The sequence below is a fragment of the Rutidosis leptorrhynchoides genome, chromosome 4 (genome assembly GCF_046630445.1).
Source record: "Rutidosis leptorrhynchoides isolate AG116_Rl617_1_P2 chromosome 4, CSIRO_AGI_Rlap_v1, whole genome shotgun sequence".
NCBI lineage: Eukaryota > Viridiplantae > Streptophyta > Magnoliopsida > Asterales > Asteraceae > Rutidosis > Rutidosis leptorrhynchoides.
This window is the reverse complement of record NC_092336.1, coordinates 539,905,936-539,923,144: the sequence shown is the minus strand read 5'-3', so window position 1 is coordinate 539,923,144 and position 17,209 is coordinate 539,905,936. Positions and strand designations below refer to the sequence as shown.

The 17,209-nt window shown below is 30.7% G+C and overlaps 1 protein-coding gene across 1 annotated transcript in view; it reads right to left on the bottom strand.

Annotated features, from left to right (window-relative positions):
* Positions 1-15,897, bottom strand: part of LOC139842613 (uncharacterized) — a 30,932-nt gene extending 15,035 nt beyond the window's left edge. The window contains exons 1-2 of the mRNA XM_071832733.1: positions 15,832-15,897; positions 14,896-15,727 (exon numbers count right to left, since the gene is read on the bottom strand). Coding sequence (XP_071688834.1) covers positions 14,896-15,727; positions 15,832-15,897 — 898 coding nt within the window. The remainder of the gene's footprint in view (positions 1-14,895; positions 15,728-15,831) is intronic.
* Between the last annotated feature and the right edge of the window lie 1,312 nt (positions 15,898-17,209).

Genomic DNA, 17,209 nt, shown 5'->3' with positions numbered 1-17,209 from the left:
ATTTAAAATATATTATAATCATGTATAAATTTTGGAAATCATTTTGAGTCAAACTGACTTTTGTTGACTTTTGCATATTAGTCTCGAGCATTAGGATTGTGGTACACTATGACCTGACCTAATTGTTAGACAAATATTGACCAACATATAATTATATATAATTAATTTAGGTTCGTGAATCCGAGGTCAACCTTGCACTAGTTCAATGACGTTATATGTATTTTCACTACGAAATACAGTATGGTGAGTTTCATTTGCCTTTTTACCCTTTATATTTTTGGGCTGAGAATACATGCGCAATATTTATAAATGTTTTACAAAATAGACACAAGAATGTGAAACTACATTCTATGGTTGAATTATCGAAATCGAATATGCCCCTTTTTATTAAGTCTGGTAATCTAAGAATTAGGGAACAGACACCCTAATTGACGCGAATCCTAAAGATAGATCTATTGGGCCCAACAAGCCCCATCCAAAGTACCGGATGCTTTAGTACTTCGAAATTTATATCATTTCCGAAGGAGGATCCCGGAATGATGGGGATATTCTTATATGCATATTGTGAATGTCGGTTACCAGGTGTTCAATCCATATGAATGATTTTTGTCTCTATGCATGGGACGTATATTTATGAGAATTGGAAATGAAATTCTCGTGGTCTATTAAAATGATGAAAATGAATGATTATGATAAACTAATGAACTCACCAACCTTTTGATTGACACTTTAAAGCATGTTTATTCTCAGGTATTAAAGAAATCTTCCGCTGTGCATTTGCTCATTTTAAAGATATTAATTGGAGTCTTTCATGGCATATTTCGAAGAACGTTGCATTCAAGTCATTGAGTTCATTAAAGATTATTATTATTAAGTCAAGTTATAGTTGGATAGTGGATATTATGAAATGGTATGCATGCCTGTCAATTTTCGATGTAAAGAAAGTTTGTCTTTTAAAAACAAATGCAATGATTGTAAAATGTATCATATAGAGGTCAAATACCTCGCGATGTAATCAACTATTGTGAATCGTTTATAATGTATATGAACGGGTCCTTTCTGTTGGTATCAGAGCGGTGGTCTTAGCGAACCAGGTCTGCATTAGTGTGTCTAACTGATAAGTCGTTAGGATGCATTAGTGAGCCTGGACTTCGACCGTGTCTGCATGTCAAAAGTTTTGCTTATCATTTCTAGTCGGAAATCATCTGCTTATCATCCATAGGAAATTACCTGCTTATCATTATTAGTCTAGACACGTCTTGCTACATTAATTGCATGAGTAGTGTATAGATAAAATTCATATCTTTGCGTATCTACTAAATCATATCTTATCGTATCTGTTACTTTAAACTTTTCCTGACATATCCCGCAAATTCCTCCGTAATCTATGAAATCTTTTGATCTCTATATATAGATATCCTATGTAAATAGAATACCACCCGATAGCCGAAAAATCATTTTATATCGAAAAATCCTTTATCCAATCGTACGAAATGGAATTTGTCATCAGTTCAAGTCACTCGGATTCCGAAATGGAATCTCACTCAAGCTCCGAAAGCAGTGTGACCGGAATGGATCAACCAATCAGTCATCACCTATTCTGGATGAATTGGGGATGGGTTCGTAGCCTCCTCAATCATTGGAAACAAGAAGAAGGCGATCCTTTCCATCCACCACATTGCCCTCTTGGCGAAGAACCTGAAGCACTTACCGGCGAACCTGTTCGAGACACCATTTTCTCTTTCATTTCCAGGGTATCTCGTCACGATTATATACTACATCAAATTCTAGATTTTATTTATCCGCTCGTTCCGACCGACAATCATCTTGGAATAATAGAAGAAGTCAACGAATTTCGCGCTCGGGTAGTGGCTTTGGAGAATATGGTGCAGAGATTACAAACACCAGCAGCAGCACCAGCAGCATAACCAGTACCACCATCATCAACGCCAACAGTACCATTACCACCTCCAACCACAACCGCGTTGTAAACCTCAACTTCACAATCTGTCCCACGAGCATCAACGTCATACGCACCATAGATACTAAGGAGTACCAACAACAATAACTGACGAAGTATTAATTCTTAACTTCATTGGATAAACATTCCGCGGCGATTATATAATCTCTAAAGTCTTAGAGATTATCTAATCTAGCCCTAACCATAAATCAGTTAAGCGAACCAAAATGATAGAAGGAAGAGTAGAAACCCTGACAAAAATGGTGTGTGATTAACAAGTTAAACTTGTTTTACCAACATCATCAACAGTACCGTCAACGTCACCAGCATCGTCAGTACAGTCAACATCAGAATCAACAACACTTATAACATCACAAACTCCATCAGTTCAAGAATCACTGTGGACATCATTACGAATCAATAACGTGTATATTGTATCAACAAGTTATGAAGAATTAACTCATTCCCTCTCAAGAAATTATATATATATTTTATATATATATATATATATATATATATTTTGAAATAAAAAATAAATCTTTCCGTGCTAAGCTATTGTGTGTGAATCTTAACTACTCGGTTAATTCATATTACAAATATGCAATAATGTACATCCCTCGCCCGCGACTTAACCATCGTTAACTACAATCTCTGTCTCAATTCAACAAATTCCAATTCCTAATAAATCAAGTATATATTTGATTTTACACTTCATCATTGATGTAACCGAAACTTTTCAGATAACATCATTCGTACTTTGCGAAGTTCACAAGAATTTAACGAAAACCAACATCACATCTCAACAAATAATGAAGTATTGATTCATAATTTCAATATTATTGAAGAAATACTTATGTAACCTCTAAAGCCTTCAAGGAATTATTCAATTCTAGTTCCAACCGTAAATCGAATGAGTTTAATTTAGTATTAACTCATTAAAATCTATGTTACATCTGAGGAGAATATATACATATATATTTTCATAAAGACTGTAATAAAATTCTTATGTACAAAATATTAATTGTGAAAAAAATTTTAACGGGTAGGTAATACCCGAGAGATATATAAAAATTCACAATTAATATGTTACATTCTTCGAATCAGATTAAGCAAATTATCAATTATACTTCCTACTTTCACAATAATATACATTCTTTCATAGAAATCAAAACAACCATACTCATTCAAACCCAATTACATATTCTGATTTTAAAATCTCAGAATTCAATTTGAGATATAACCGGTACCATCACTTTTAGATTCCTATATCTTTCGAAGCTATACTTTGACTTCAAAAGTGTGTTAGAACATCAAATGTATACAAACGATTACAATCTGTGTTCAAACCCTTCGAAAATCTCTGAAGACACTTCAAATAATGAGCAATCGAGATGATGATCCAACCACATATTACCCACAGTTATGTACTTAAAAAGCTCTCGAAACCAAAGTCATAATTCAACACATATCTGTGTCAGATCTTTTGGCATTTATTAGCAAAAATAACCTTGCAATTCCTTTGCAAAGTAGCAAATTATATCACAGCTCCAGCAAGACAACTTCGATTTTTTCATTCGGAGTAGCCTTATCATAATTTTGATATATGTGATTACCCTTTTGTTACCGGAGAACCTTTCATATTCCACCACATTAGCAATAAACTTACCAACAACTTCACTGATCTTGGGCATTCCGAAGAATCATTATATTTATCGAAACCTCATCATTTACTCATCTACCTCTTGTAACGAGAATTGCCATACGAATCATTGGGAATTAGCAATCAGTATTTTGAAATCGCACAGCATGTTGACGCCAACAGTTATACACAACGTCTATTTCCAAGGCTTACATACTTCGAATGTGAAGTTTCTGAAAAACACTCTGAACCGCGAACTAGTTCTCGAAATGCTGATGAAGTAACAAAAACTGTAAACGACCTTAGCAGTAAAAAGTTTGATGATAAATATTAGTGTATTAGCAAAGCTCAGAAATAGAGAAGTTTTGGAACTGGAAAACGGATTGAGCAAAGTATGAAGGAGGCTGTGGACAAATCACAAAGACTGAACCTGCCTTTAAAGAATCCAAATGATTCAGTGTCTGCTGAAGTCATTAACGAATACCTTGCTCCTGACACTAAACCCTTACAGACAATATACTTCATCATCCTCTGATATTAGAAATTCTAAGATATCATCGTATCTTTCATTATAAATATCCTCCATATTTCTGAAGATATTTTCATAACTATTCTTATCTGGAATCATATATCTCTTTGCGCTATCTGTATTACATAAAAAGGAAACTGTTTAGTTCCTATACTTTGTAAACCTTTGAGTTTAAAATATGAATGTTTTTGAAGTAGTGTTGGAAACTGAAGCATGAGTTAGTATAATATAATGACACTTGATCAACGTGATTATATTACAGTAATTCATGCTGAGTTTCTAAATGGAACGTGATGATTCACAGATCATAACATCATCATGTGCCATGTTATATGACTCTTGTATTCTATTTAACCTCTAAAATATCAAGAAAATATTTCTTGATGATTCGGCTTTTTCTGAGGTATTCTGGTAATTTGACAAGTCAAGATCGTGCCATTACAATTTTCTTCCTAGAACATTAACAATGTTCATTCCAAAATTCATATCTGCAAATTCTGGACCATTACAAGAGGTACTTAATCGCAAGAAGAAGAAATGAAAGGACAAAACTCCGAAATAGAAATTGGGGTATAAATTGCAGTAAATAAAAGAGAGCATTAACTGTGGATGACAATGATTATAGAAGATAGAAACAGAGACTTTGAAATATAAGGGAAGATATAAAGCGACAAACCAAAAGTTATAAACCATATATATCGATGCATATAGCAATATAAAGACACGGGATAACTAGAAAGACTATAAACCCAAGAGTATAGTAGAAGTAAATAGATTCTTCCGGCGGTAGATGAAAAAGAAGAATGACCGATATGAAAGTTAGAAGTATATCGAGAATCAGAACTGGATGGAGCATATTGATGAATACTTTAAAATATGAGTTGAGGGGGAAAGAATAGAAGGTGATGAAACATGACTAGGAACTTAGAAATCAACAGATTTAACTCACACAATGACGAAATAAGTGAATCAAAACCTCTAGTGAATAGGTTAAGCTTTTTGGGATTAATTTAGTCATACCACAACTAAATCAAGTGTGATTAGATCAGCACCTAGAGCTATTATTCACCACCTGGGTGATTTGGGTTGAGAGAGAATCAGAGGAGCTCACCAGATCTGAGTGTGTGTAATAAATGAGAGGCTTAACCTAAAATGAAGAACATAAGACTTTATATACCCCTGCTGTTGACTCACCCGTACGATTCATCCATCACACATACGAGTTGGCTTCATCAGCCGTACGAGTGATCATTCACTCGTGTCTTCTCATTTAGGTTGTAATTGTGATTTAGCTCAGCATTAACCGTGCGTATGAGCCTGTCAGCCGTACGAGTGAGGCTTCACTTGGAAGTCTGACTAAGTTTAACATAGTCAAACATCCAAATCTCGTTCCTGCAGTTCCTGTAACCACATACAAACATGGATAGGATAATAACGAACGATCATGGTGGCATGTAAACTGTTGTACCTGCAATGGACATGGGTAGATGTCTAGGGACTTGCATAAAATGCATCAACAGAAGGTGTGAGTTGTAAGAAAACGAAGGAGGTGAATTTATAAGAAAATCTCCGACAGAACAATTAAAATGGACGATCGCATTTAAAGCGGATCCTAATTCCCTTTGTTACAGGAGAATCAAATCTTATTACAAAGATTTTCTTCAAATCCCTTGAAATCTGGAAATCAACCATATCTACATCAAATGATAAGATGAATCTACACTTACTCATTTCACTCTTCTATGTTAGCTTCATTCGTACTCTTCATATAAATGGATTGGTTATCCAAATTATTCGCTGATGATAAAACTCTAATTTTCAGCCTGTATACATCATGAAAACATACTTATTATCATTCACGACCTTTCCACTCAAATTTCGAGACGAAATTTCTTTAACAGGTAGGTACTGTGACAACTCGGAAATTTCTAACCAAATTTAAACTTTATCTTTATATTATTCTGACATGATAAGCAAAGTTTGTTAAGTTAAATCTCAAGAATTTTAAACTGTGTTCATACATTCATTATAACCTCGACCAAATTCCGACGATTCACGAACCGTTATATATAAATAAATATGTATATATATATATATATATATATATATATATATATATATATATATATATATATATATATTATAACTTGAGAATATTAATAAAGTATTAAACGTATAATACTTTACATGAACGTATTGTTTCAATATGTTTATAGATGGAATTAGAAGATAATATCAAATGATTGATTTATCAGATACATTGTGATATGATTACGGGTCTATGTTATGAGGTCCACTGTGATTTAAGAAATCTATTCTTTTTGACAACATTCAAAAAATGGTAAAGTGATTTATAAGTAAGAACGTGAAGTGTAACTAACTTAGATGTTGGATATCGACAAGTTAAGTAACTCGACATTTTTCATTAAGATGATTTCATACGTTTATTTAACCTTTGAACTTTATCCATGATTCACCAACAGACTGTAATTTAAAAACTTGAAACCTATTATGAATATATATGATTCTACTTTTCTAAAACGTTTTATGATATAACGATTTCCATTATTTTAACCTTTAAACAAAATGATTCTTAAAAATATATTTGGTTTTGGAAAACAAAATTATTATATTTATTTGATTTAGTTTCAAACGTACAAAAACATTTTCAGTTTAAAAAGAACTTTATTATTAAAACGTATATAACTTTTATAAATATCTAGAACCACTTTTGATAACTCATTACTTAACCAGTATGATAAAGATAACGATATTTATATTTTATTTTATCAAATATATATAACGGTTTAAATTAATATTATATATATTTATACGCGTATTATACGTACATAGTTTTATACTTTTACTATACTTAAACTTTACCTTTACTTTATTTTTAATTTAACTTTAATAATTCACTTTAATAATTCATACTTTAATAATTCACTTTAATAATTCATACTTTAATAATTCATACTTTAATAATTCACTTTAATAATTCATACTTTAATAATTCAAAAATCTATTATAAATAGAATTCAATAGGTTTCATTATTTCATAGAAACTTGAAAATATTTTTCTCTAAACTCTCTCAATCGATTTACATATATATATTTACTCCGTATTATTTCAAGATATTATTAGTATACATAAAATATTACGTCGGAGTGCTGTCCGAGTGATTTCGAAATTGTTTTTCGAGTGAGATTGGATTAAGGAAATTATGAGTTATAGCTATGGAGGTGATTGGTTATGGTTCATGGGTATGCTCGTGAGGTCAATATAGTGTTTATCATCTCCGTTGTGTCTACTTACCTTTCCTGCAATATTGAATCTCAATATTGATACGTGAGTACTCATAATTTAACTGTTACATACTAATAGTGTATCCCTGACTAGTGCTCGAGTATATAGGATTATGCATGTTTGTACTTTTGATATTGCCTTTAGTTAGGTTATGTTGAATCCTGAATTAGTTATATATGCGACTGAGATAAGGTATAAGATATGCATGTCGTTGGAAAGCTAGCGAAAAATTAAGAACTTTTCATTTAGATATCGAATGATTTCGATGAACGTATTTGAAGTTATAGTCCATCGAATGTTTGTATTATTTTTAAAAATGATTATTATTATCGTTGTTATTATAGTCGTTCTAGTTTTATCTTATTATTATTATTATTATTATTATTATTATTATTATTATTATTATTATTATTATTATTATTATTATTATCTTTATCAATAAAAGGATTTATCATTAAAAATTGTTATTTTTATTATTATTACTATCGTTATTATCATTAAAGTTATAATTAGTATTATTATTATTATTATTATTATCTAATTATTATTATTATCTAATTATTATTATTATTATTATTATTATTATTATTATTATTATCATTATTATTATTATCATTATTAATATATATATCATTATTTAAAAATGGTTATTGTTATTATTATTATTATATTATCATTATCGTTAATAATGTCATAGTAATTATCATTATTAGTATTATTGTAATTAAAACTAATATTAGTAACACCTAATTATTTTGATTACTATTATTATCATTATTATGAACACGATATAAAAGACGATTAAAAGCTATTAAACGAAACGATTAGGAAATAATGAGTAAGAGTATCATGATAAAATTAAAATATTATAAGATATTGATTTAGATAAAATTATCGTTCTTATTATTTTTATCATTACTATTATTATTAAAAGTATCGTTAGTATCAAAACTATCATTTTAACAAAAATTATCATTTTAACAAAAATTATCATTTTAATAGAAATGTCATTGTTACTATAAAATATCATTTTTATTATCATTTTAAATAGAATTATTATTTTAAAGATAATATTAAAAATTATCGTAAATATTAAAGTTATCATAATTAGAATTATCGTTTTATCATAATATCATCTTAGTAATTATAAATATTGATATTTTTATAATAATAATTATTATTACAAAATAATACAACTTTTACTTACTAACATTATAGATATTATTTTATCAAATAAATATGTAATACAAACATATTTTACTACGTGTAATAAATTACTTTAATAATACCTATCATATTATCTTTATGATATTAAATGAACCCTATAAATTTTATTACTTAATATATATAAAAGTATATTTTATTATATAAATTTTAATATAAAATTTTATTTATTAATAAATGAATTATATTATTTACTCTAATAAATCTTTTAAAAATATTTAAAAATATAAAACGACGATATTTAAAATATATTATAATCATGTATAAATTATGGAAATCATTTTGAGTCAAACTGACTTTTGTTGACTTTTGCATATTAGTCTCGAGCATTAGGATTGTGGTACACTATGACCTGACCTAATTGTTAGACAAATATTGACCAACATATAATTATATATAATTAATTTAGGTTCGTGAATCCGAGGTCAACCTTGCACTAGTTCAATGACGTTATATGTATTTTCACTACGAAATACAGTATGGTGAGTTTCATTTGCCTTTTTACCCTTTATATTTTTGGACTGAGAATACATGCGCAATATTTATAAATGTTTTACAAAATAGACACAAGAATGTGAAACTACATTCTATGATTGAATTATCGAAATCGAATATGCCCCTTTTTATTAAGTCTGGTAATCTAAGAATTAGGGAACAGACACCCTAATTGACGCGAATCCTAAAGATAGATCTATTGGGCCCAACAAGCCCCATCCAAAGTACCGGATGCTTTAGTACTTCGAAATTTATATCATGTCCGAAGGAGGATCCCGGAATGATGGGGATATTCTTATATGCATATTGTGAATGTCGGTTACCAGGTGTTCAATCCATATGAATGATTTTTGTCTCTATGCATGGGACGTATATTATGAGAATTGGAAATGAAATTCTCGTGGTATATTAAAATGATGAAAATGAATGATTATGATAAACTAATGAACTCACCAACCTTTTGGTTGACACTTTAAAGCATGTTTATTCTCAGGTATTAAAGAAATCTTCCGCTGTGCATTTGCTCATTTTAAAGATATTAATTGGAGTCTTTCATGGCATATTTCGAAGAACGTTGCATTCAAGTCATTGAGTTCATTAAAGATTATTATTATTAAGTCAAGTTATAGTTGGATAGTGGATATTATGAAATGGTATGCATGCCTGTCAATTTCCGATGTAAAGAAAGTTTGTCTTTTAAAAACAAATGCAATGATTGTAAAATGTATCATATAGAGGTCAAATACCTCGCGATGTAATCAACTATTGTGAATCGTTTATAATGTATATGAACGGGTCCTTTCAGATACGATGATATCTTAAAATTTAAATAAAAAAATTAAAATCAAAGGATGATGAAGAAAATTCTTCCGCAAGGATTTAGAATACTTAAAGAGATTGCATATCTTCTGAGATTTCCATCAGAAACTGAATTATCTAAATTCTTTAGGTACGAGTTTAGTCCTTGTGATTTGTCAACAGCCTCCTTCATAGTTTGCTCAATCCGTTTTTCAGTTCCAAATTTCTTTTCTAACATACTTTTCTTTATTATCAACTTTTGACTATGAAGACCATCAACAGTTTTGGCTACTTCATCCGCATTCTCATATATAACGAGTCTGATTCGTTGATTTTCAATCTGAGGTGCTTTCAAGAATTTTGAATTGGAGTGTTTGAACGCAGGTTGTATCCGTTAGTATATAATGGTTGAGGTGAAATCATCGCGAATTATGAAAGATACGAATAATATTCTCCTCGGTTTTATGAATAACATTTTGAATTCAAAGTACGGTTTCGAAGGATGTAGGAATTTAAGATTGATGATAATTCTTAAATCTTGACTTGGATTTTGATTTGTCAAAATCAGAATATGTAATTGAATTGGCATGGAAAATGGTTGTCTTGATTTTTGTGAAATGATGTATATTGCTATGAAAGGAGAGAGTATAATTAACAATTTTTGAAACATCGGCTTAACATATTAATGTAAACTTAAGTATTTCTCGGGTATTACCTACCCGTTAAAATAAAATTTCACAAGTAATATTTTGTACAAAATTTTTTTTATTACAGTCTTTATGAAAATATATGTATGTATATTTTCTTCAGATGTAATATGAATTTAATGAGTTAATATTATATTAATCTCATTTGGTTTACGGTTGGAACTAGAAATGAATAATCCCTAAAACTTTAGAGATTACATAATCTTTCGGAGTATTTCACTAATGTAATTAATACATCATTATTTATTCTTATTGATATTCCTTGGTGAAGGATGTTGATGCTCATGAAATACTTGTGAATTCCGCAAAGTACGAATGATGTTTTCTGGAAAGTTTCGAGTATATCGAAAATGGGAGTATAAAATCAAACATGTAGTTGAATAATACACTTGGTTTATTATGAAATGGAATTCATTGGTTTGAAACAAAGATTGTAGTTAACTAAGAATGTACATCATAGCATATTAGTAATATGAATTAACCGAGTAGTATCTACCCTTTTTCAATTCATACTTAATAGCTTAGTACGAAAAAATATATTATGGTTTCCAAAATTCATATATATAATATATAAATTCTTTGGAAATAATGAGTTAATACTTCATAACTCGTTATTCCAATATACTCCTCGGTGATTGTGGTGTCGATATCGTCGGTGGTTATGGAGTTGGTGGAGCTTGTGGTGCTACAGGTGTTACTGGTGTTGGTGATGCTAATGGTGATGCTGGTGGTACTTCTGGTGGCGCTTGTATAACCAGTCTAGCTTGTAGATCACACACCATTCTTGTCAGGGTTTCCTCTATCATCTCTATCCATCTACTCTTCTGGTTTATGGTTAGAACTAGAATAAGTAATCTCTAATTTTTTTTTAAAAATTACATATTCTCTGCAGAATATTGCTTCAATGAAGTGATGAATCGATACTTCATCGTTTGTTATTGTTGGTACTCCTTGGTACCTATGGTACGTATGATGTTGATGCTCGAAGTACAGATTTTAGATGTGATATTGAGGTGTGGGATGCGGATGTGGTTGTTGGTGGTGGTAATGATACTGTTGATGTTGATGATGGTACTGTTGATGTCGATGATGTTGCTGGTGTTTGTGGTATTGAGGCTTCCGATGTGGATGTTGTTAGCGGTACTGGTGTTGTTGATGGTGCTTGTAATCCTTGCACCATATTCTCCAAAGCCGTCACGCGATCGCGAAGCTCGTTGACTTCTTCTATTACACCGGGATGATTGTCGGTTCGGACGAGCGGATGAATAAGATTCAGAATTTGGGATAGTATATAATCGTGACGAGATACTCTGGAACTGAGAGAGAAAAGGGTGTTTCGAACAGGTTCGCCAGTAAGTGCTTCAGGTTCTTCGCCAAGAGGTGAATGTGGTGGATGGAAGGGATCACCTTTTTCTTATCTCCAATGGTTAAGTAGATTACGAACCCATCCCCAATTCATCCAGAATAGATGATGGCTAATTGGTTGATCCATTCCGGTTACGCTGCTTTCGGAGCTCAGGTCGAATTCCATATCGGAATAGCTGTCGAAATCCGAGGAATTTGAACTAGATGTGGGATCCATCTTGTATAACCAGGGAAAGAATTTTTGGTATGAAATAGATTATAGGACTTAGATTTGATATTCTTCAATACATAATTTACATATGTATATATAATATCAAAATGTCATAAATTACGGAAGAATCTTTGGAAGATGTCAGGCAAAGTTCGCAGTAATAGATATGCTAAGATAGGAATTCGTCTATACACTATTCATGCAATAAATGCAGGAAAACGCGAAGAACGATAAGCAGGTAATTTCCGACAAGAAATGATAAGCAAAATTTATAATATGCAGATACGGTCGAAGTCCAGACTCACTAATGCATCCTAACAACTACTGGTGAGACACACTAATGCAAATTCTGGTTCGCTAAGACCAACGCTCTGATGCCAACTGTGATGGCTCGCCAAAATCCCTATTGACGCAGTACATCATTCATCAGTCCCATTGCGAGGTTTGCCCTCTATATGATACGTTTTACAAACATTGCATTCATTTCAAAAGACGCGCTTTCTATATAAGAAAGTTTTAAAATCTGTATACATTTTTAAAACATGTATATAAATGTTTTCGACTTGTGGTGATTTCTACATATAGACAATCCCAATAAATGATAGTTCATAATAATACATCAATAGACTAAACAGTCAAAATATAATACATATTAATGCTTGAATGCAAAGTTTCCTTGAAAAATATGCCATGTAAGACTCCATGCACATAGCAGTTAAACAGCGGAAGCTTCTTTAATACCTGAGAATAAACATGCTTTAAAGTGTCAACCAAAAAGGTTGGTGAGTTCATAGTTTATCATAATCAATCATTTCCGTAATAGTAATAGACCACAAGATTTCAGTTTTCATAAATATCCGTACACTCGCAAGTGTAAAAAAAGTATTCTATAAGTTGTTGAGCGCTTCGGTAACCATACTTAACAATTAATGTGGCATATTCCCTTTATTATGAAATCTCTCTACAATGTACCAAGTGTAGTAAAAACGAAGTACTACGCAACCGTTTACGATACTAGAGCGACCAGCCCGGTTGGGGTTGTCAAACCCGATAGATCTATCAATAGGATTCGCGCTTACATTCTCTTACAACATGTAAATATTATTTTCCAAGCTATTAGGGAAAAATATGTAAAGTGGTACAACTCAACGTAGAATGTGTTTTTAGTACTTGTGTCCATTTCGTAAAACAGTTATAAAATACGCATGTATTCTCAGCCCCAAAAATATATATTGCAAAAGCATTTAAAAAGGGAGCAAATGAAACTCACGTATCAATATTGTGGTTAAATATTGCAGGAAAAGTATGCAGACGCAACGGAAATGATAAATGCAAGGTTGACCTTTGATTCACGAACAATACCCCCGATCAATACCCATAACCTCTTTTTTAATACCCATGAATTCCTTAGCTTTAACCCATTTGAAAAATCCATTTTGAAATCACTTGAACATAACCCCGTCGTAGTATTTTATGTATATTACTAATACTAATATTAATGATACTACTTAATAATAATACTAATATTAATATTAAGAGTAATAATAATAAAAATAATAATAAGAATTTAGTACTACGGAGTAATATATCTATATCTATCTATGTGAATGAATTGAACCAGAAACATAATCGTTCCATATATATAGTATAAATATAATAATTTAATAATATTGAAATAAAATATAATATTATAATATTATAATAAAGTAATAATATAATAATATTAAAATAATATAATAATAAAAGGAATCAAATGTGTGAATTAGAATTCAATAATATCTGCCGACAGTTTTCACGGATCGGTATTTCGTACTCTTGTTGCTAATAATTGACGGATAAAAGTATGAGTAAAAATTCCACTTTTTATATTTGAATACATATATATCTGTTTTGGTCTTAAGCTTTATGAAATTAGTTGTAAAAAGGTTCATTTATAAAGTTTATAAGCGTAATATGTGTTTTTCTAGTTTTTGACTGGACAAAGATATATAATATAATATAAATTTTAATATAATAATATAATAAATATAATAATGTAATAATATTGAAATAAAATATAATAATATAATAATAAATTTAGAATCAAATTTGAATCGTAAACTTTTAAAAAGTCATATTTATTAAATACTTCAGGGGTATATTATGTAACTTATAATTAATAATTTCTATCATGTCACTTTCATGTGAATAGTAAATTAATTAATTTCATTTTATTTACTATTCATATGAATAGTAAATGAATTAATTTCGATTCAACTATTTAAGCTACACGTTGTTGTACGTTGTGCTTTACAAATTGTACATTTTTAATTTAACTTCGTTTCTTAAAAAAAATTACAAAAATTATATCATAAAAATAAAATGACTTAATGCGTAAAAATTTTAATTTGAAATAGCATCGTTTAATAGTAAATTTTTATCATTTCATATATAAATCATGACGGGTTCGAGTTTTAAATTATAGGTTATTCGTGAAGCGTAGGGTAAAGTCCAATGGTTAATTAAATGTATGAAAAAAAATATTTTAATGCAACACATCAATTTTCTTATCTTGTCGGAATTATCATAGTTTAAATTTGACCGAAATTTCCGGGTCATGACATTAAACATCCTAAGTAAGCTACAAAATGAATTAAAGTGAGAACCCCAACGCGTATCACCTGATCGTTTCAAGGTCCCAATCTGATTTGCACCCTTACATGCTTGAATTTCACCATGTTCCAATAAACGTTTAATCTCTAAAGCCATAGATTTTTGTAGCTCATCGTGACGCTTACTAGAAGCACATATTACATTAATAATACTACCAAGTTTATTAAAAAACTGATGAACCGGAATAACTTCTCTTGAAGCAATAATTAACGCAAGTTGTAATCTATAAGCGAAGCAATGAACATAGTACGCATATGGGCACCCCTTAATAACAAGTGCTTGTAACCCGTTCCATTCTCCTCTCATGTTACTAGCACCATCGTAGCCTTGACCCCGAATTTTACTAGTATCAAACTCATATTGAAGAAGTATCTTCCACAAATTTATTTTAAGAGTCATTGCGAATGTGTCCATAACGTGTACCAAATCTAAAAACCTCTCTCTAATAATCCCATCTTTATTTACAAATCTTAAAACTATGGCCATTTGTTCCCGTTTACCCTCATCACGTGCCTCATCAACCATAACACAAAAGTAAGAATTACCCACTTCATTCCAAATATGTTTCTGAACCTTATTGACAATAATACTCAATATTTCTTTTTGAATGTCACTCGAAGTGAATTTTGAGTTATACGGAGCATTCTCTAATACGACCTTAGAAACTTCATCATTATATGAGGCTAGAAGTTTTAACAACTCAATAAAATTTTCACGATTGTTTGAGTTAACAGTTTCATCATGCCCTCTAAAAGCACAAGCTTGGAATGTCAACCAACGAACTACATCCACTGAAGCTTTCAATCTTATACGATTCTTTAAGACTTCCTCTACATTTTTCTTTACTATCAAATTTTCAATGTGTGCTTATGTGTTCAACAAATTCTGACAAAATAGAAGTGCATCTCTATGTTGTGCACTACCAATATGCTTTAAAAATGAACAATTGTCTCCATCATTAACTTTTTTTCAATTGTTGAGTCCTTTAACTGTAAAAGCATCCGTACCATTTCGAACATTTGGTTTGTCACTATATAAGTAACAAATGAAGCAATAAGCAGAATCTGGTGTGGGTGAATACTCTAATTAATTCTTGAAAATATTGATCCACGAGTATTGAAATCTACATTTATCTTTGCCTTTAAAGGGATACTCATTCAAACGAACTTGAAAAGGCCCTTCTTTTAAATAATGTCGCCTTACTAGTTCTTTTTGACTGAATTGATACTTCCAAATTGGTTGCCGTTTCCCAGGATCTCTTTCTAAAAAATTAGAATTCACTTCCACATTATTGAGCCTTTCAGTAGGATGCTCACTTGATTGATTTTGATGTTGTGGCTCATTTGGTTGATTTGGGTGCTTAACTTGCTCCTCATCCGTGGAAGATTTGGAACGTTTAGCCTCCTGATTTTCATCTTGTGATGACCCAGAAATTTCTGACCAAATTTAAACTTAATCTTTATATTATTCTGACACAATAAGCAGAGTCTGTAATGTTGAAATCTTAAAAACTTTGAACTGTGTTTAATATATTCATTTGACCTTCGACTGCTCTCGACGATTCACGAACAATTAACTGTAAATAAATATGTGTGTGTGTGTGTGTGTGTATATATATATATATATATATATGTGTGTGTGTGTGTGTGTGTGTGTAACATCCCGCCTTTTTCCGTTTACTTTTCCGTTTAATGATTTAAATTCCATTATATGTTTATGACATCCCTCGTTAATACGCGTTTTAAAAATATCTCGTTTAGGTAATTCACGGACCCGCAACCAAACTCGAGGGACTAGTTTCGCCAAAGTGCCAAGGAGGTGACTAGCTTTTGACTAGTCAACCCCACCTCCCATCTTTTTCATTTCATTTCTTTTTTCTTTCATTACTTCCTTATTTTCTTTCAAATCTCCATTACAAGAATCATCATCTAATTCCAATTGAGCAAGCTTCAATCAAAACAAATTACATATTTGGAATCCTTGCAACTTCCTCTTCGATTCCATACCGATTTCATTACATTTGGGTAACTTTCCTAAAATCACTAGATTTTGTGTTCTTGATGTTTTTAACTTATATAGTTGTTAATTAGTGTCTATGGCTCAAGTCTAACATGAATATATGATTTATATGTTCGATCTTGTTATTTTTGATAACTAGCATGAACTTGAAAGTTTGGTGTGTTTAATTGATGATTTGGTTGCTTAAATGTTGTTAAATGTTATAAATGCATGTATTAAATGTGTTCCTAACATCAATAGCTTCAATTTGATGTGTAGGTTGTTTTAGAAAACTTCATAAATATGATTAGTGATTTTGATGTT